The sequence below is a fragment of the Mytilus trossulus genome, chromosome 12, assembly GCF_036588685.1.
Source record: "Mytilus trossulus isolate FHL-02 chromosome 12, PNRI_Mtr1.1.1.hap1, whole genome shotgun sequence".
NCBI classification, from domain to species: Eukaryota; Metazoa; Mollusca; class Bivalvia; order Mytilida; family Mytilidae; genus Mytilus; species Mytilus trossulus.
Window position 1 is genome coordinate 47023906 of NC_086384.1, and position 23177 is coordinate 47047082.

At 30.6% G+C, this 23177-nt stretch overlaps 1 protein-coding gene across 7 annotated transcripts in view; it reads left to right on the forward strand.

Annotated features, from left to right (window-relative positions):
* The window catches only part of LOC134692706 (zinc finger protein squeeze-like), a 136350-nt gene extending 115590 nt beyond the window's left edge, over window positions 1-20760 (forward strand). For all 7 annotated transcript variants that reach the window (XM_063553198.1, XM_063553197.1, XM_063553196.1 and 4 more), the window contains 3 exons: window positions 8773-8984; window positions 13749-13887; window positions 18562-20760. In XM_063553198.1, coding sequence (XP_063409268.1) covers window positions 8773-8984; window positions 13749-13887; window positions 18562-19382 — 1172 coding nt within the window. In that variant the 3' untranslated portion in view covers window positions 19383-20760. The remainder of the gene's footprint in view (window positions 1-8772; window positions 8985-13748; window positions 13888-18561) is intronic.
* The last annotated feature ends 2417 nt before the right edge of the window (window positions 20761-23177 follow it).

Consider the following 23177-nt stretch of genomic DNA (forward strand, 5'->3'; position numbering starts at 1 on the left):
AAATTAAGCGATTTTCTAAGGATTGGAAACAAAGTAGGAATAACTATTGGGAAATTCCAACTGTCAAAAACCATTAAAAATTAACAGAATTATAAAAACAATTGAAGGAACATCAAAGTTGGAAGGAAATATCACTTTCAAACTTGAAATATTAATTGAATTTTTTTAATGAAAAGGGTTACGTAATTAAAGGTTTTCAGATGAGGCCAAAAATGGAAATATTTTGATAGTATCATTATGTCAAAAAAATATTGTAAGACTTTATTGGATTTGATTAAGACATGAATCTAATGAGGAATCCATTATTTAAGGGTACAACCATTAACTTCAGGGAGGGGTTATGTTTTTTTTCTGAAAAAATATTCTGATCCTTCATTAAATGAAAAAGAAAATATTCTGTTCAAACAAATGACAAAAAAATGATTCTGAATAAAAAAAAATTGTGACATATTCAAAAATTAACTTCGAAGTTAAATGGTTGCTCTTTAACATGATATTTATAAAAACAAGGAGGTGTGGTAAATTACCAATGAGACAGCCACACAACAGATTACAAATAATGTAGATAAACCCAACTAAAGGCAACCCATTAGGTCTTCAACAATGAGCAAAAAACCATATTATTTAGTCAGCTATATATCAAATCCCTGACATGACAAAACGTAAAACGATTTTGTTGAGAAAAAGCGCAGCCTGATAAATTTGCTGTTACAAAATATTAGAAATTATTATAAATTAAGGAATGTATCTCCCTCATGCAAAGCTCTGATTCCTTTCACGAATTTGGTTATACTTTTTGGACCTTTTGGATTATAGCTCTTCGTCTTTTATATATGCTTTGGATTTCAAATATTTTGGCCACGAGCATCACTGAAGAGACATGTATTGTCGAAATGCGCATCTGGTGCAACAAAATTGGTACCGTTGATTTTATTATGAAAAGACATAAAAACTAAAAACAAATATGACAGACAGTCAAACAACCCCCCCCCACCTTTTGGGACTGTAACTTTTTGGAAAATGTCTAAGAGTATATTATATATGACCAATAAACTTTTTTTCTCTCGTTTCTTGGACCATAAAGAGGGTGCACATTATACACAAATGTGCACTATACATATCAAAAGATGGTATGATCGTTCAGGCATGAAATCAAGGTCAAACTATACTTTTGACAAGAATTATGAATTTATATTTGTATTCCTTGATAAAGTTTCATGTTGACATCAAATATGCTGCACACCTAAGTTTTTCTTGATCTATAATCAAAAGCAATGACAATTAGACATTAGAATAAACAGAAACCTTGACTGGAGAAAAAAATGTACGCTCCTCACCTTAGCTTTGCCAGCTGGACTTAAGGTGGTACCCAACACTTTCACTAAAATTAATTTGGCTCGTTTAATTTTCATAAAATTTTGTCAAAGTATTTACTTTGACCCTTAAAAAAAATATAAAAATTTCAAAAACTTAGAACTAACTGTTTTGTCAGAAAAATTACACTGGTTATAAAGCACTTTGACAAAAAACAATTTTGATCATTGAAAAGCTTAATTTTCCTTTTACAACACAACATAATTAAAACGTTTAGCTGACTTTACAGAGTTATCTCCCTGTAGTGTTAGGTACCACCTTAAAAACATAAGGGTCTTGCATTTATTTATAATGGAATCATGGTTCTACTTATATTATTGATAATTTTTTTGTGGTTGTACTTTTGATAGAAGGATGGCACATCATATGAGGAGATAAATTCGAAATTAGACAGTGGCCGAAACCCTTGTGTTTTTTTGGACGATCAATGCATTTGAATAGGGACATGTGGTTGGAACCCCTCCTTTTTCCTGGGTTTGGGACACCCCTGTATTAAATTAGCTTGATCCACCCATGTTGGTCAACTTAATTGGTCTGTTTGCTGCAGTAAATCAAGGGTAAACATCATCAAGTATAAAAATAAATTATTGATAATGTTAAATTAGATCTATTTAATTATTTAACTATTTTCATTAATGGACAAGTTAACACACTGAGTTGAAACTGCATTTTAATAAAACCTGATGGCGAATAATAATTGTTTGAAAAAAATGAACCATAGTACAGATAGAAAGATATGCACAACTATTATAATTATAATATATGTATTGAACCATGAAACATTTAATATCGGAAAAAATAACATCACTGACTTTGATCTTTTTGTTAAAAAAAAAATGAAATTAATTATGCAATGAAATAGGTTGGAATAAATTTCATAATCATCTGATGTTAAAATAGGACAATTAGATTCTGTCATATTCAGATAGAATACGTCCTTGGGTTCATTTTCCTCGGAAAAATATGCTTTGTCATCAAAATAATGTCATCTAGTGCTGCATTTATAGTAAAGTAAAAATAGTTAAAATGTGTCAAATGGTTGCCAAGGAGAATGTGCCAACTATTGATGAGTTCCTATTCCTCAGTTTGCACAGGGAGGTATTATTTTGCCTTTAGATTTTTTGATTGATTGGAAGGTGAACTTGACTTTTTGTTAAAAATGTGTCAAATTCCAAAATTTCAGTAAAAGAATTGAAATACTAATAAAAACGTTGCTTTCATTTTAGACATTTTGAGGTAAAATTTCCCCACTGAATTGCCAGATTTGGACTAGTTATGACTAAATGGCCAGATTTGGACTAGTTATGACTAAATGGCCAGATTTGGACTAGTTATGACTAAATGGCCAGATTTGGACTAGTTATGACTAAATGGCCAGATTTGGACTAGTTATGACTAAATGGCCAGATTAAGACTAATTATGACTAAATGGCCAGATTAAGACTAATTATGACTAAATGGCCAGATTAAGACTAATTATGACTAAATGGCCAGATTAAGACTAATTATGACTAAATGGCCAGATTAAGACTAATTATGACTAAATGGCCAGATTAAGACTAATTATGACTAAATGGCCAGATTAAGACTAATTATGACTAAATGGCCAGATTAAGACTAATTATGACTAAATGGCCAGATTAAGACTAAGACTGGCGATACATTTGTAAAATCTGTAGACATTTATATGATATAAAAAAGAAGATGTGGTATGATTGCCAATGAGACAACTGTCCACAAGAGACCAAAATGACACAGACATTAACAACTATTAGCAAAGCCCATACTGCATTGTCAGCTATAAAATGCCCCGATAAGACATTATGTAAAACAATTCAAACAAGAATACTAATGTCCTTATTTATATATAAAAATGAATGAAAAGCAAATATGTAACACATAAACAAACGACAACCACTGAATTGCAGGCTCCTGACTTTGGGCAGGCACATACATAAATAATGTGGCAGGGTTAAACATGCTAGCGGGATCCCAACCCTCCCCTAATCTGGGACAGTGGTATAACAGTACACATAAAAACGAACTATAAAAATCAGTTGAAAAAGGCTTAACTCATTAGATGGACAAAAATACAAGTGGACGTGGCCAGGAACTTATACATCCTGACACAAAAAGACATAATGAATAGATCTAAAAGTACTTGCAGTTATCTGACAGCTAGTTCAAAGCCATTAACAACTAATAAAAAAATCATGCATCTAAGACTAAACTATCAATCCGTACACATCCAAAATGAACATAGATAACTTTTGATATCTCCTCCTCTTGTGGAGATAAAATGTATTTTGGTAGGTGAACAAATAAAAAGTAAAACTGGCCCTTTTTCATTAGACTATTTGAATTATAATCGTTTCAGTTTCTGTGATATAATTTTACCATGTTTTTGAATAATTGTGCTCACTGTAATTCTGCATAAACTGTGCCCTTGCGTTTCACTAAATGATTGTTTAATCTTTTAAAGAGTATTAGTACAAGAAGAGTTTCGTCTTGAAATATAATGAGACCATGGTTCTGAGTTTTGAGTTGTGTTTTGGGAGCAATATAATATGTCTTATAATTGGTGGAAATATTTTGTAATATTTTTTTTCATGTCAATAATATGTGTAATAATTTTTTGGAAAACTGTCAAATTATGCAGGAGATTATTGGCAAAAAAATAAAACTGCAATAAAATTTAGTATTATTACAAAGCACTTGTCAAACAATCATAAGCGATCAAGGAAAAGTTTGTAAGAAGTTGAATAATTAGCAAGATTTAGAAATTTTTATATTTTATTTCAAAAAGTCTAGTTCTTTTTTTCCTCCATTTTATTAGGTTTACTGGAGATAAGGGGGATTTCCGCTGTTTCCAAATGTGGAGAAATGACAACTTTGTTTTAAAATTTTGGGATTTTTCTATGGGATGCATAATGAAGAAGAGGGTTTTTAAAAAAACTTTTATTAAACCTAGGTGTAAAAACACCTTTCTCCATCTCAAGGTCATTAACTTATAAGGTATTGAATTAATGTGTGAGTGTTAATAAAATTTCAATGTTATATATATTTTTTTTATGGCAGTGCAAATTTTTAATTATCATAGAAAGATACTGATAACAGTAAGTTTCAATATTTATTTTTTTCTCAAATAATTCAGATTTTTTTTTTTTAAATTAATACAATTATAACTTAAAGGTTAAGGACTATTACCAAGTCAGCATGACATCTGTTAAGGCAGGGTAGGGCTTTAACCTTGCATTCAATCTTCCCTATTTATGATCAAACTCTTGGGTATGGAGTAATTCCGAGAAAAGATTTCTTTGTTTTAAGGTCAAGATCACAACTTGGAATACAAGATTAAAAGGATGCATTTGGAGTTATGCAAATCTGTTCTCCACACCAAAGAGTTTACTTTTTTATTTTTGAAAATCATCATGGTAAAAACTGCATTGAGGCAAAGTGTAAAAAGGGGTGATAGGACCTTTATCTGTACTCTGGGATCTGGCGTTTTTCAGCTTGGGATTTCGGGATTGACTGGAATTTTTTTTTGCGAATTTCGGGACCTTGGGATCTCGTATTTTTAAGCCCAGGATTTCAGGATTTCGTCTTTTTAAGTCCGTGTTTTCTGGATCAGGACCCCTCCTGCCCCCCTCTGTAAACACATTCTGTCATGTTTTGCTACCTACAAACTAACTTGAATAGTTTTAAAAGTAGGTGTTAATGAAATTTGATAATAAAGAGGAACAACACAGTTCACAATGAAACTTGAAAACGGCAATAAAAGAATACAAACAAAGAAAAAAAGTATAAATTTTAAATATTTTATTGCCTTGTATATGTTATAATATACAAATGTATATAATATGAACTTTATGTGTCTTTTTAATAATTTTTTAGTGGAATAATAAATGAAGAATAAAAACCATTTATTAACCAAGGTGTCAAAATCAATAGTGATGTATGCTAGATATCAAAACAAGGGGATTGTGTATAATGATATTTTTTTTAAGTACTTTTTTGTAAAGTGCATTTACATATTGATTCTATTTAGACCTTTTTATATGTTTAATACATTCATAAGTGGTTGATAATCTTTATTATGCATCAGGAGTAAGAAATACAAATGTCAAAATAAAGGTCATACAGTGACCTATTTTATTCTTTCTTACTAATCTGCCTCTTTGGTGGATAGCTGTTTCATTGATTAATTATCAACCACATCTTCTTATTTTTAAACGAACTTCTAGGTTTTTTAAGAAACAAAATTAGTGATCTGACTAGTTTTGTGATGAAATATATTCAGACTTTTCTCTTAGAATTATTGGAGATTGACCCTCTCATCTAGGTACAAACTAGATGATTTTTGTAGGCTTTTCTAGGTACAAGCTTAGTTGACTTTTATAGGCCTTTCTAGGTACAAGCTTTGTTGACTGCCTTAGTCCTGTCTAGGTACAAGCTTTCTTGACTATTCAAGATAGTTTAACTGTCGGTGAGTCCTAGCCACATATAGGTACAAGCTATCTTGATTGTCTAAATCTTAGTCCTGCCTTGCTACTTTCTACCTTGACAATCTGTGTCTTAGTTTTGCCTATGTAAAACTAGCTTAACTGTCTGAGTCTTTAGTCTTGCCTAGGAACAAGCCAGAAAATGACTGTGTTACTATTAGTCTTTACTAGATACAAGTTAGATTGACTGCCTAACTATTTGTCTTAACCTAGGGCAATAAAGCTAGGTTGACTGTTTTAGTACTGCTTAGGTTCAAGCTAGTTTTCCGAACTGGTAGTCTTAACCAGTCATCATCTTGGTGACTGACTTAGTTCTGCCTAGGTACAAGCTAGTTTAATTGTCTAGGTTCAATGAAAAACAATCAATATTACGACTTTCACAGACACCCTATACAAATGTTTAGATAAAAATAGAAATATTCTTGATCATTTACCTCAACTTTTAATTAGATTTTAATATTTGTTTGGAGTAGTTTCTCAATTTTATCAATATTTTTGAAATACAGTAAAATAAAAAGTAAGAGATAAAACCATTTTTTTAAAAAATCAAATTATTTAAATCATGTAATATGCATGTATTGCTCAATTTTCATGTTTTGAATGGCTTTTGTTTCCATAAAGTAGAGCAAAAAGGATTAATTGTGTATACTTAAAGGCAAATGTACGATTTTTAGTTCTTTTTTATTTTAATACAAGTATTATGTGCAGCAAAAACATGAAAAATGATTTTTTTATTACTTATCACAATATGTTGTTTTTATGACAGACATGTAAATGAATTGTAACATCTGTCTTAAAATTATTGATTTTCTGCCTTTCTTATTAAACAAATGCACATGCATTTAAAGCATATGTTTGTTTTAAAACTTGAATATTGATTCCTTCAAAGATTTTATTTATTATATTACAAGTTTGAAATTTATTACATACATGTTAAGTCTAGTATTCCTGTGGGAATGAATAGTTCTCACAGTATTCCTGCATGGATAGATAGTTCTCATAGTATTCCTGTGGGAATGAATAGTTCTTCCAGTATTCCTGTGGGAATGGATAGTTCTAACAGTATTCCTGTGGGAATTAATAGTTCTCACAGTATTTCTGTGGGAATTAATAGTTCTAACAGTATTCCTGCATGGATAAATAGTTCTCAGTATTCCTGTGGGAATTAATAGGTCTAACAGGTTTCCTGTGGGAGTGAATAGTTCTCACAATATTCCTGTTGGAATGAATATTTCTCACAGTATTCCTGTGGGAATGAATAGTTCTCGCAGTATTTCTGTGGGAATGAATAGTTCCTTACAGTATTCCTGTGAGAATAAACAGTTCTTTCAGTATTCCAATAAGAATAAATAGGCCACACAGTATTCTTAAGAGAAGGGATTGATCTTACAGAATAATCAATTCCTGAAAGAATGAATAGTTCTCACAGTATTCCTGTAGGAATGAATAGTTCTCACAGTATTCCTGTGGGAATGAATAGTTCTCACAGTATTCCTGTAAGAATGAATAGGTCTCACTATTCCTGCAAGAATTGATACTTCTTACAGTATTCATGTAAGAATTGATACTTCTCACAGTATTCATGTAAGAATTGATACTTCTCACAGTATTCATGTAAGAATTGATACTTTTCACAGTATTCATGTAAGCTCCGTGTTGAAGGCCGTACTTTAACCTATAATGGTTTAATTTTTAAATTTTTATTTGGATGGAGAGTTGTCTCATTGGCACTCACACCACATCTTCCTATATATAAGAATTGATACTTCTCACAGTATTCATGTAAGATTTAATACTTCTCACAGTGTTCATGTAAGAATTGATACTTCTCACAGTATTCATGTAAGAATTGATACTTCTCACAGTATTCATGTAAGAATTGATGCTTCTCACAGTATTCATGTAAGAATCGATACTTCTCACAGTATTCATGTAAGAATTGATATTTCTCACAGTATTCATGTAAGAATTGATACTTCTCACAGTATTCATGTAAGAATTGATACTTCTCACAGAATTCATGTAAGAATTGATACTTCTCACAGTATTCATGTAAGAATTGATACTTCTCACAGTATTCATGTAGGAATTGATGCTTCTCACAGTATTCATGTAAGAATTGATACTTCTCACAGTATTCATGTAAGAATTGATGCTTCTCACAGTATTCATGTAAGAATTGATACTTCTCACAGTATTCATGTAAGAATTGATACTTCTCACAGAATTCATGTAAGAATTGATACTTCTCACAGAATTCATGTAAGAATTGATACTTCTCACAGAATTCATGTAAGAATTGATACTTCTCACAGTATTCATGTAAGAATTGATACTTCTCACAGAATTCATGTAAGAATTGATACTTCTCACAGTATTCATGTAAGAATTGATACTTCTTACAGTATTCATGTAAGAATTGATACTTCTCACAGTATTCATGTAAGAATTGATACTTCTCACAGTATTCATATAAGAATTGATGCTTCTCACAGTATTCATGTAAGAATTGATACTTCTCACAGTATTAATGTAAGAATACACAGAGTATTCCTGTAAGAATGAATAGGCCATACAGTATTTTTAAAAGAACGATTTGTTCTTACATTCCTGTAACATGTTGTTTTTTCTGACTCTTCCTTAATTAAATTTTGATGCCTACATTGTAAAATTACTGACATTTTTGTTGAGCTCTGTTAGAATAGTTTTTGGTATTGTCGAAGTAAATTAAGTTGTAAAGGCAAAAGAATATAACTTTAAGGAAAATAATTGAGGACACAACATAATAATTTAGATCAGTGTATTTTGATTGTTAACCAGTTTTTACAGGAAACTTAGATAAAGTTAAAAAAATGCAGCTTTTCATTTAATATTTTACTTGCTTTTTTTTTTATAGGAAATATCAATTCCGAAATGACAAATCATGAGCCACCAGGAGTTTTACGTCATGGGAGTACTGGTAGTACAGGCAGTTTCCGTAGCAACTCGGGAAGTCTTAGCAGTCCATCTACACCGACTAATACCCCATTAGTTGTACCGCAGCCAGTGAAACCCAATAATATCAACCATAAACCGGGCAAAACTTATCAGTGTAAAATGTGTGACCAGGTAATTATAATGTCAGGGTAACATACATGAAATATTTCACTTTATTTTACTACTTTTTTTACAATTTTTGGAGGTGTGTACTGTACATAAATGCATACTCTACACAGCCTATAATACTTTAAACATATTTTATGAAATTCATTTTAAATTCTAGAAAACATTTTTTAATTTTCACTCAATCTCTCATGTATACAAGATTGAAAATAGGCAACATGCACTCCATCTTTTACTTATATTAACTGATAGTAGTCATGGTGACTACTGTACCAGTATTTATATCAGGTTAAATTCTTTGGATGAAAGTTATCTCCCTTCGAAAAAATCATTTGTGGTAGAAAATTCCTATGATAATACGTTTTGGAATACAAAAATAATGTTTATTTAATGGAATCAGTTTTTTTTTTATGTTTTCAAGCTTTTTTGATATAAGAGATTTTTCTGTGTTCTCAGGTAAATCGGCTTCAGCTCTGTTTCAGCCTCTCTTTGAAGGTCAAAGTATTACCCTAGGCATCCTGTTTTTCCTACCAATAAAACTAACCATTTTGATTTTGTAAGAAAGTATAACAGAATTGTGTTTAATCTGATCAAACAAATGTTAAATATCAAAGAATAATGCTTTTAAAAGAAAAGAAGAGGGTTCCGAATGGGGTCTACAAAAAAAAGAATAATGGGCGTATTGAAAATAGTAAAAAAGCAACCGGAAAATAGTTTCGGAGTTCAAAAAAAAATATAGAGAATATTGGACAGAATAAATATAAAGAATAAAAAATAAGGGACAAAATAAATGTATATTCCAACATATAAAAGAATACAGAATCTACGATTTCCCCATTCAGAGCCTCATATGTAGGGTCTTTGATGTTGCTATAACCATGTTGCAAGACTTTTATGAATTTTATGTCAAAAGTTGAGTTCAATAATCAGTACTGATAAACTAGTTTCAAAGGAGTTACGTCCCTTGGAAATAGAAATTTAATGAAAATTTCATTGTAAACAATCGCATATCATTTCTAGTAAGATGTTTGTGAAAAAATTTTAAAAGTACAAAAAACTATAGACTTATTGCCAGGCTGTCTGCAGATAATATATACAGTGTGTATGTGCATTGTTTGAAGGACTTTTGTACTCAATCTATTTTTTTATATAATATTTTATAAGCTCAATGAATATTTAAGTGACAAAGACCGATACAAATTATCCACTAGCATTTATTAAATTTCACCACATTGGATTTAAAATTTGGCTACAATCAGGCAATACATGTACTTAAAGTTTTCTATGGATACAGATGTACTATCATGGTACGTAGCTGTACTATTGATTGACAAATCCAATATTATGTAACACTATTTTGTTATGCAATGCTCGCTATGATCACTCAAATTAGTGACTAGTGTTTTTATATTAATGAGAATTTTCAAATCATGGGAAATTCCGCTTTAGGAGAATTTACACATTTAAGTTGTGATTTGTTCATTTTGTTTCAAAAGGGAGAGAACAAGAAGATTGGGGTTTTTATGAAGGATTTATGATAATACTTGAATTTGCATTCTATGAATTTATGTGCAAAATTGAAAGATTTATTTTTCAATTAACATTTTTCCAAATTTGTTGCTAAATTGGATAAAATATCCATAGTTTTCGAAAATTGGAAAGGTCTATTTTTAGCAAAATTCAGAATGAATAAGTGCTCTTAGGAAATACTTCTTTTATCCAACACATAACAAAATTGTTAAATTTAAAGTAGACTTAAACAAAATTTTCTGATTGAATCATCATTCTTTATTGTTCATGCAATGATTTTATTTTTTGTAATAAAACAAATGTCGGCTAACCGTAAAAGAAGCTTTTTACATGGGATTAAGATCATATACAATTTTGCATTGGAATGAAAAGTCCTATAAATATGTTGCTTTTCAGAATACAAATTTGCTCTTTTCAATGAAGAATTGTACTCATTGTTTTGTGTTCATTACATTGCAAGATAACAAAGTCTCCATACTTTCTTAATTAAAATTGAAATTAGAAAAAAGTGTGTTGTGAAATGATACTATAGAGAAAAAGCTGTGGGAGCCTCATCTGTGTCCCATGGACACCTTCCCTCTTTATTTTTATTCTGTTTGCATCAAACTGAAATCATGTCTTGTTGTGTGTTTGTAAGAAAGATTTTAAAGTACATCTGAAATTTTTTGACAACCTATAATGACATCAACAAAAAACATTTTTTTTTTTTTATTTAAAAAACAAGTGCTAATTAGCACAGAAAATAGTATACCTTTCCACTGGACTGCAAGAAATACAAATGTGATAATTACCCACTGTAATTGCAGTCTATAAGTAATCTTGAACTGCATATTCAGTCACATGAAATTTGTCACAATCTATATATATAACCTTTCAAGTGGTATTTGGCACAGAAAATAATTAAATGCATTCCTACTGAGGTGCAAGAAATACAGTGATAATTACCCACAGTGGGCACAGTCCATCAATAATCTTGAACTGCATACTCCGTCACACTTTTTTTGTGGCATCAACAAATAAAAAATGGTACAAAAAATAATGAAAATTCTTTCACAGGCCTGCAGATATTACCTAAGTGATAATTTCACACAGTGGACATAGTCTATAAGTAATCTTGAACTGCATACTTAGTCACACTTTTTTAGTGACAATCTACAACATCATAAAAAAACTTGTATTTTCTCATTTATAAAAAACAACCCTTTAAAGCGATAATTGGCTAAAAAATAATACAATACCTTTCCACTGGGCTGCACTCAAGTGATAATTACCCACAGTGGACATAGTCTATAAATAATCTTGAACCGCATACTTTTCAAGTACTATTTGGCACAATATGAACAAATTTTTTTTTTTTATCTCATTTAAAAAACAAGTGCTAATTAGCACAGAAAATAGTGCAATACCTTTCCACTGGACTGCAAGAAATACAAATGTGATAATTACCCACTGTAGGCGCAGTCTATAAGTAATCTTGAACTGCATATTCAGTCACATGAAATTTGTCACAATTTATATATACAACCTTTCAAGTGGTATTTGGCACAGAAAATAATTAAATGCATTCCTACTGAGGTGCAAGAAATACATAAGTGAATACATAAGTGATAATTACCCACAGTGGGCACAGTCCATCAATAATCTTGAACTGCATACTCCGTCACACTTTTTTTGTGGCATCAACAAATAAAAAATGGTACAAAAAATAATGAAAATTCTTTCACAGGCCTGCAGATATTACCTAAGTGATAATTTTACACAGTGGGCATAGTCTATAAGTAATCTTGAACTGCATACTTAGTCACACTTTTTTAGTGACAATCTACCACATCATAAAAAAACTTGTATTTTCTCATTTTATAAAAACAGCCCTTTAAAGAGATAATTGGCTAAAAAATAATACAATACCTTTCCACTGGGCTGCACTCAAGTGATAATTACCCACAGTGGTCATAGTCTATAAATAATCTTGAACCGCATACTTTTCAAGTACTATTTTGCACAATATGAACCAAAAACTTGTTCTTTTCTCTTTAAAAAAACCCTCAAACAATCTTTAAAGTGTTAATTGGCTCAAAAAATAATGTAATATCTTCCACTGGGCTGCACTTAAACATCATCAACAAAATACTTTTATTGTCCTCATTTTTAAAAAACAATAATTTAAAGTGCTAATTGGCACAAAAAAATACAATACCTTCACACTGGGCTGCACTTAAAAACATAAGTGATAATCACCAACAGTGGGCAGTCTCTAAATAATCTTGAACTGTATACTTTTCAAGTACTATTTGGCTTAATATCAACACAAAACTTGTTTTTTTCTCATTTAAAAAAAAAACCCAACAGCCTTTAAAGTGTTAATTGGCTCAGAAAAAAATGAAATATCTTCCACTAGGCTGCACTTAAAACATAAGTGATAATTACCCACAGTGGGCACAGTCTATAAGTAATCTTGAACTGCATACTCGGTCATGTGCTATTTGTGACAATCTATATGTTAAAAAAAACACGAAAAAAAACACTTTTCAAGTTCCATTTGATACAAAAAATATTGAAACGATTCCTACTGGACTGCAGGAAATATGTAGGTGATAACTACCCACCGTGGGCACAGTCTATAAGTAATCTTAATACTCAGTCACATGCATTATTGCTTTTAAAAAAACAACAACCTTTCAAGTGCTAATTTGCACAGAAAAAATTATGTAATATACCTTCACATTGAGGTGCAAAAAATACATAACTGATATTTACCCACAGGGGGTACAGTCTATAAGTTATCTTGAACTACACATAAATTTAAAATGATATGAAAAACAAATATTTTTGTGATAGATACTTCAGACAAATATTCCTTTAGATAGGGGACTAATGTGGGATTTTGGTGAAGGGAAGGGTGAATGGCCCTTTTTTTTTCTCATTAAAAAATATCTTTTTTGTGTGTTTTTTTTCCTTGTTTTTTTTTTTTATTAGATTTGGGTGCAACCAGCCTCTATTAGACTTAGACTAGAAGATAACTGATATATGAGACCATTTGAAAAAATAGTTCATATATTAAGGTTGCATTACTTCAAAATAATTTAAAATTATAATCATGAAAACAAAATGAATGAAAATTGGTACACAATGAATTGAGATGAAACCCAAATCTTTCATCTTTATCCCACATATTGATACTCATTCGACAGTGACATAATCAAATATTGAAATTTTTAACAAATATAAATCTATTTTCAGGTATTTAACACCAAGTCTGACATGTTGATACACAGCCAACAGTTACACAGACAAGAGACCAAACCATACAGATGTCCACAGTGTCAGAAGTGCTTTGCTAATTCTTCATATCTTTCACAACACAACAGGATACATGCTGGTAGGTAACGTCATGTGATAGGAAATCATCTATCATGTGATAGGTCATCATCTATCATGTGATATGACATCATCTATCATGTGACAGGACATCATCTATCATGTGATATGACATCATCTATCATGTGATAGGACAACATATATCATGTGACAAGACAACATCTATCATGTGATATGACAACATCTATCATGTGACAGGACATTATCTATCATGTGATATGACATCATCTATCATGTGATAGGACAACATATATCATGTGACAAGACAACATCTATCATGTGACAGGACATCATCTATCATGTGATAGGACAACATCTGTCATGTGACTGGACATCATCTATCATGTGATATGACAACATCTATCATGTGATAGGACATCATCTGTCATGTGATATGACATCATCTATCATGTGACAAGACAACATATATCATGTGACAGGACAACATCTATCATGTGATAGGAAATCATCTGTCATGAGTTAGAACAACATTTTTCATTTAATAAGACATCATCTATTATGTGACATAATTGATAATAACCTGCTAGGTGACAATCTAATGTCTTTTTAAAGCTTTCTTATTTAAAAAGAGTTATTGCAATGGAAATCTTGAGAATTCATGATAAACTATATATCTAGAATGTCTATTGCCAATTTATAAATCATGTGGTGTTTAGACGCAAGTGCACACATTGGCAGTTTTTGGCAGGAATAATATGTTATTGTTTGAATATGTCAAAGAGACAACAAACTGACAAAAGAGCAGACAACAGCTGGAGACCACCAATGGGTCTTCAAAAACATGTTTACCTGCCTATTTTTTCCTTGTAAATCAGAATGTCAAACATGTAAGTCATGTTTAAATCAGGGATGCTAATCATTAATAAGTTGACATTAATCCATCTGTAGGTATCCTGATCTACATTATTTTACTTAGTATGGGGTCATTTATTTTCACACCTCAAGCTTGAAAATAGAATAGAAACATGGTCACTCTTCGTCTTCTGACCAACAGGGGCCTGGGGGCATCTGTTTGGTTGTGTGGGATGTATAAAATAGCGGCCAGGTCATGTCATAATGAGGAAGTTGGGTCTTAGATCAGATTCATTATGTAGAGAGAGTTCCAGGATCTCTGAAGGTCAAGAACACTTAATGCAAAAAACTCTTTAATGGGTTCATAGGTGGTCTGTTGTGAGGTTAAATTTCTTTCCCTATCCAATTAAACCTCATTTTCCAACTGTAGTCTAAAATTCCTTTCAAAATATAATGTGTAATTCCTTCAAATTAAAATTGATATTTCAAAAAACAAATAGTTTTTTTTATTATGCTTCAAGGGAATGTTTTATTGATAGAAAAGAGCCTTGTGAAGAAATAAACAAGTTTTTTTTTTAAATCTGGGCTTCAGTTTGTTTATTTATTAAAATAAATATGGATAGAAATGTGCAGTTTCTATATTCCATCTGTAACAGGACATTTGCACTTTCATCAAATATCTATCAACAACTGAATAAGGAGAACAAGACTACACAGATTTATATTAAACATGCAAAATTGCTTTTCTTTACAAGTGTAAAAAAGTCATGTTTAGACGCAGAGATTACATAATAATATCGATTTTTAAGACTGTTTATGGTAAATATTTCGTCTTTATGTACTAAAAGTGTTAATCTTCAATACAAATGTCATTAGCTAGTCTAGAAAATGTTTTTGTAAACTTATAATTTTAATATGACTTAGAGCTCCAAGGCAAGAAAATTCTTAACCTTTTTGGATGATAAAACTGAGTTTGATTTTACATCAATTAGAAAATGATTCAGATCAGAAAAATATTATTATTTGTATTTATTAAAATCAAGACAAGTGTTTGTTCTTTTGAAATTAAAAAATAATTTTTGAATTTTCATATCAATAAGAAAGTGATTCAGCTCAAGATAATATTTTTTTCATATTTATAAAAATTAAAACTACTATTTGTTCTTTTGAAATTTGAAAATATTTCTTTGCTAGCATTAGTAGCATGATTAAGTAGATTTTCAGAAATGTACATTACTGGTACCCCCATTAATTTGTAAATTGTTCAAAAATTACATTTATTTTGATCCCATATTAATAATGTTGGAATACGTTATGTAACATCAAAGGGCTTTCTATTGCTTAAATTTTCATACTAAATTTCTTCCCTTTAATGTTGCACGGGCTATTTCATAAAATGCAGTTACATGTTAAACGAAAAATCACCTATTGTAATATCGGTAGAGGTTCATAGATCTTTAATTTAAAAAAGCATTGAAGAAAATTATGCAGCGTACCATTTGATGATGGTTTTTGTCTTGTAATAGATGATTTTTTTAGGTAGAGTCAGGTGTGGTTTTGTCCTTCAAATGTGACCTTGAATTTTTTGTAAGGTTGAGCACTGAGCAGCCTCTTTGCACCTTTCCGAATATTTTTTTTATTTTTTTTATTTTTAGCTCACCTGGCCCACAGCTTTTCTCATCACTTGGCGTCCGGCGTCGTCCGGCGTTAGCTTTTACAAAAATCTTCTCCTCTGAAACTACTGGGCCAAATCAAACCAAACTTGGCCACAATCATCATTGGGGTATCTAGTTTAAAAAAAGGGTGGCGTGACCCGGTCATCCAACCAAGATGGCCGCCACGGCTAAAAATAGAACATAGGGGTAAAATGCAGTTTTTGGCTTATAACTCAAAAACCAAAGGATTTTGAGGAAATTTGACAGGGATAAAAATGTTTATCAGGTCAAGATCTATCTGCCCTGAAATTTTCAGATGAATTGGTCAACCTGTTGTTGGGTTGCTGCCCCTGAATTGGTAATTTTGAGGAAATTTTGCTGTTTTTGGTTATTATCTTGAACATTATTATAGATAGAAATAAACTGTAAGCATCAATAATGTTCAGCAAAGTTAGATTTACAAATAAGTCAACATGACCGAAATGGTCAGTTGACCCCTTTAGGAGTTATTGCCCTTTATAGTCAACTTTTAACCATTTTTCATAAATCTAAGTAATCTTTTACAAAAATCTTCTCCTCTGAAACTACTTAGCCAAATTAATCCAAACTTGGCCACAATCATCTTTGGGGTATCTAGTTTGAAAAATGTGTCCGATGACCTGGCCATTCAACCAAGATGGCCGCCACGGCTAAAAATAGAACAGGGGTAAAATGTAGATTTTGGCTTATAACTCTGAAACCAAAGCATTTAGAGCAAATCTGACAAGAAGTTAAAATGTTAATCAAGTCAATATCTATCTGCCCTGAAATTTTCAGATGAATTGGACAATCAGTTGTTGGCTTGCTGCCCTCCAATTGGTAATTTTTAAAGAAATTTTGCCGTTTTTGGTTATTATCTTGAATACTATTATAGATAGAGATAAACTGTAAACAGCAATAATGTTCAGCAAAGTAAGATCTACAAATAAGTCAAACATCACCTAAATGGTCAATTGACCCCTTAAGGAGTTATTGCCCTTTATAGTCAATTTTTACCAAATATTTTTCTCTGTTACTAATGGGCAAGGTTCATTATAGATATAATTGTAAGAAGCAAGAACGTTCAGTAAAGTAAGAACTTCAAACACATCACCATCACCAAAATACAATTTTGTCATGAATCCATTTGTGTCCTTTGTTTAATATGCACATAGACCAAGGTGAGCGACACAGCACTTTAGAGCCTCTAGTTTATTTCTTCGAAGTTTTCCCAGAAACATCTGCTATAAATGGCCATGTTGATTGATGTAGTATATAACCTTATAACCTCTATATTAAAGATACTGGGATTGTAAGTTTGGGCACTAGAAAACTGTTTTCAACACTCTCAATATTTTTTAAGTTTGTCATTTTATTTTTTTTCCTACTTTTTCTAAGGAACAACTGCCTATGAGCCTGTATCTAGAAGATGAACTTTTAAACTCTAAATAAACAACTAGGCTGAAAAGTGTGACAACCATGTTTTCTTCACCTTCTCTCATCCCTTAGACTGAAAAGTGGGACAACCATGTTTTCTTCACCTTATCTCATCCCTTAGAGATAAACAAATACAAATTTTAACTTTTTCAACTTTCGGACAAGTCACAAATGTTACCTTTAATTGGTAGCAAATTTTTATGATAACAGGATGTTTACTACAATATAGTTAACAGCAATGAAATTGTTTGTTAACAGTATGTGTTCTTTATTAACAAAACTGATTAATCGTTTGGATATCATGTTTGAGAATGTGAATTATACATATGAGTATCAACCAATAAATGATATTTCAATATAGCTTATGTTTGCTAGGTGAGCAATTCAGGAGTCAGTTTCACAAAAAAAACTTACAACTAAGACTGATCTTAAGTAAAAAACAATTCAGTATACTTACGACAGATCTTAGTCACACGTTTCTTTGTGAAACCGACCCCTCGGCTTCTAGGAAGACATCGTCTTTTAAAAGGAATATTTTGTGTTTAGGCTGTTGTTCATATCTTGAAGTTGATGAGATGCAGTCAAAATAATTGCAATTTTTTTGGCACCCAATAATTATGATATTTATAATTTGCTATATTGTTTTGTCACATTGTATATACTTGTTTATTGTATTGCCATAGCATGTTATTTATGCTTTTGCAAATAAAATATTCATTCATTCATGCATACTGTATTGTTTTATTTTGCAGGCATCAGACCATACAAGTGTGATATCTGTGAGCGGAAGTTCACCCAGCTTTCTCATCTACAACAGCACATAAGAACCCATACAGGGGAAAAACCATACAAATGTATGAGTCCTGGTTGTGGTAAAGCCTTCTCCCAGCTGTCCAATCTCCAGTCGCACTCAAGATCACACATGACCGATAAACCGTTCCGTTGTAACAGCTGCTACAAGTGCTTCAACAGTGAGCAAGGTTTGAGAGAACATATCCCTAAACATTCAGAAACTAAACATTTAAAAACACATATTTGTCATCTGTGTGGAAAGTCTTATACACAGGAAACTTATCTTACAAGGCATATGGGCAAACATACCCTAGACAATAACAAAATGGGACCCCCACGCTCAATCAAAACTGAGCCTTCGGAGCATTCCATAGAAGCTGAGTTCTGTCGAATTGCTGAACGCATCCCGGATAGGTCTCAAGAAGGATCAGCACACTGTGGGAAAATGAATTCAGCTTTTATGCCGATTCCCCAGTTTCCTAGTAATATGGTCAGCTCCTCCGGAGGCACTTTTCCATACGGAAACAACCATCTATCCACTAATCCATCGTTACCGCATATATCATCGATGACCCCACGGAGTTATATTGGTCCGTACGATCATTTCAGCTTCCGTAAACCTGATGCTCAAGAAAGAACTTTCAATTCATCTATAAATCGACATGAAAACCAGTTACTGGCCAACAGCCTATTAAGTCTGCAGTCAATAAAAAATTATGCATCTCAGCAGATGCCTTCATTTACAACGACGGGAAGTGCTAGCGCCTCAAGACTAGCATAATTTTATTGTGATAGACATTTTTATTAGTAGTAGTGTTTGAATGTATAACTATAAGATAGATATTGTAATCTTCGTTCTTTTAAGTATATTTTGCTCATTAGAATTGGTATCATTCATAAGTGCATACTTTTTTCTTTCAATCCAATTCAAATTCAAATTGTGCTTTGCAGAAAAATTGAATAAATATTTCAAGCTTCAAAATGGAAAACATTGATTTTTTTTTAAACACAAAAAAACTTGATGGAAATTTTAAAAAAAATATTTTAAAATTGCAGTTTATAATTTTATTAAAAAAAGATATCTATTTAATTTTGGTGCATTTTCAAAAATATAAATGAAACATTTTGTTTGATTATTGGGAATTTTAAATTGAGAAAAAAGTACTTATTTATGAATGGATGTCTTTAAATATATTGTATAAATAGTTTTACGATGTTTATATTTATGCGAATGCCTGTTGACTCGACAGATTATAAAGTTTATACTAGATGTAAGTTTTATTTTCTTCACAGTAGGCTGACAATTCTATATAAGTTGTCTTTTTCTACTGTCTAAATCATATATGCCACATTACTTAGTGTTGTTATAAACTTTCATATCACTGGTTACCTGCCCATTTTTCGTAATATGTGCCATCATGAGTATATATTGAAGTTACAATCTATCAAAATACCGACCGACCGTGCAAGGGCTGTATTATAAGCCAATCAAGGTCGTTAAAAACTTCAATTTGTTGATCTATAAAAATGTTATCAGTATAATTTATCTTTTTTTTAAGCTGATTAATATTTACTTTATATGAAAAATATTAAATGAAGTTTTAAAAAGTAAAAAAACTTAGCCTTATCTTTTAGTTAGAGCTTTTCTAAGCACCTTGCACACAATAGCAAATTATTATAGGCACCATACAAAGCATTTTGAGGGTTATTTTTAAAAGATTAGCATTTGGAAACTTCTTAGTCATCAGAATATAAACTATAATATGTATCTTGATATTACTTCACAGTGTTTTTAGTAATGTTAAAATTTTACCAGAAATCCAGTATAATCATATTACAATATTCTGAAACCATTATTTTCACCTATTACACAGGATAATTCAAGAAGACTTCTTGACCTAAACGTTGAACTCTTATGCCATTACAAATATATAAAAAAAAAAAATTAAAGTATTTTTTAAGGAAAATAAGTCATAAGTTCTAATAAAAAGTTATAAAAAATTTAAAGTAGCTTTTATTCAATTGTATAATTCACAAGTTCATAAATCTATGTGTTCTGTAGAACTTTAATCATTATAGATATGTCTACTGTAAATTTAGTAATTATTGCTGTGCTTTTATTATTGCGAAATTGCAATAATTTAAACTTTCTTTTTGAAATTTTTATATGAATTAATTCTTGAATATCAATATAGCAAAAATTTAAAATCGCAATTTAGTCTAAAATGACAAAATAGTAATGATAAATGCACACAATAATTTCAGATTTTACAGTATTCTTTAAACTGTATTGATGTTTTTAAAAAAACAGTTTGGATCAGTTTAATATTCAAATAAAATCATAAATCCAGTAATTTTAATGAAAAGGTCATTTGTAAGACAAAATGGAAGTTCATTGTAAGTGCATGTGAAACAGCTTGGGTACTAAAGTGTATATATTTTCTATTTTCTGAATAAATTAACATTTTTACTAGATAAGACAGCAACACATTGGGTTTTATTAAATATGTTTAAACATCTATCGGAATAAAAAATATGTTCATTCCCACTTATAAAGTATAAGCTGAATTAACAATTACGTTTTGAAAAATTGTGAGAGAGAATAGTATTAAGAGCACCGAATTACAATTTATTTTTTTAAAAGTTCGTCAGTTATGAAATTTTTTATTTCATGTTAAAATAGATTGATATTTGACCGTGACTCCTCAACCTTTTAAAAGAATCATGGTAATTTTTACGCTAACACCTATTCTTGAATGATATATGCATGGTGATAATCAGTTTAAATACCATTAGAATTTATTGCAGTTAAATATTTGGAACAGCATTTTCGTCATGAGTCACCTTTTTGCACAATTCCACAGGACTATGATGCCTAAATGTGTTTCCAAGGCATTTAAACAAGAGGTCCACATGCATGTTTCCCCATCCACTATAAATAAATATGTTTAAACTAACTAAAAGGCACATATCACAATAAAATCAGAAAATATCAATGAATTGATATGACAATTGAATAACAGACCTAAAATTCAATGAATTGATTGGATAATTGAATTACAGACCTAAAATTCAATGAATTGATTGGATAATTGAATAACAGACCTAAAATTCAATGAATTGATTGGTTAATTGAATTACAGACCTAAAATTCAATGAATTGATTGGTTAATTGAATTACAGACCTAAAATTCAATGAATTGATTGGTAAATTGAATTACAGACCTAAAATTCAATGATTTGATTGGTCAATTGAATTACAGACCTAAAATTCAATGAATTGATTGGTAAATTGAATTACAGACCTAAAATTCAATGAATTGATTGGTTAATTGAATTAAAGACTGCATTAATAAATTCTTTTACAAAATTGTTAAAATTAAGGTTTGACATTTAATTTCTAAATGGTATTGATCTGTTGGTAAATATGTATATTTCTGTAAATATTTAGCCTTTAAGTTTATTGTCTTTAAGACAAATTGCACATGATTTTTTTCCACCCAGTTTTATTATTTTAATTCATTCCATTGTGAATTTGTTAATAGTAAATTGGACTACATGCACTTTTTTTTGACAAGAGTATCATTGCAGTAGGCAGGCTAAAATTTTATCCATTAAGAAAAAACTGCCTGTGTGTTATTACACAAAAAAAATTGTTTGGTAGAATTTATAAAAAAAATATTTATACAGAAAAAAATCCAGAGTCTTATCTAATAGTGCTATAGTTGATGTGATGATTGCATTATTTAATGATTAATGTCATGTATTTTTTTTTATCCATAATGCAACATTCTAGATGGTGCTATCATTATTAAATAACTTTTCAGTACTTTTATTACTCACATTTCATTGTTTAGGTTGTTTGTTTTTGTTAAGAACTTAAATTGGTGCATTTATGAAATCAAAACTTTTTATAAGTTTGTTCATTGTCTTATGTATATAATGTGTGTGTGTATTTTTTGCATTGTTGGGGTCACAAATGTACAAAAAATATAGAAAATATAGATAGAAAAAAATAACTTTGTTACTATTGTATATTTTTTTCTTTTCACATTTCAGTGTGTAGAGCAATTACACTTTTTTTTCAAAACTTTTTTTTAATTTAAATTTTTACTCCTTAGAATAAAGCCACAAGTAGATAATTCCAAGAAATAAATTAGAAAAGCGGCCACCTAAATCTTCATTTCCTTAGATGGATGATCTGTTTTGATTTGATTTATAGATCATTGTTGGTCATCTCAACAAGATTTTTTTTCCCTCGAGCCAGTATGGCAAAAAGGGTGATTGTTCATAGTTGGTCATCTCAACAAGATTTTTTTTCCCTCGAGCCAGTATGGCAAAAAGGGTGAAAAACAATCAAGTTGAGATGTCACCAATGATAATCAGTTTATCGCTATTTTGCTTATGACGATGTTAATGTTTACATTGACAACGGCACGTGCCACTTAGTTTCTAGCTGTAATTTTTCATATCTTTATACTGTGCTGAGAAAGGAAATTATCAGTCAGAAAAGATGAAAGGAAAATTTCGTTAAATAGAGATAGATAATATTATATCTTGAAGTTTTTGGCAGTTT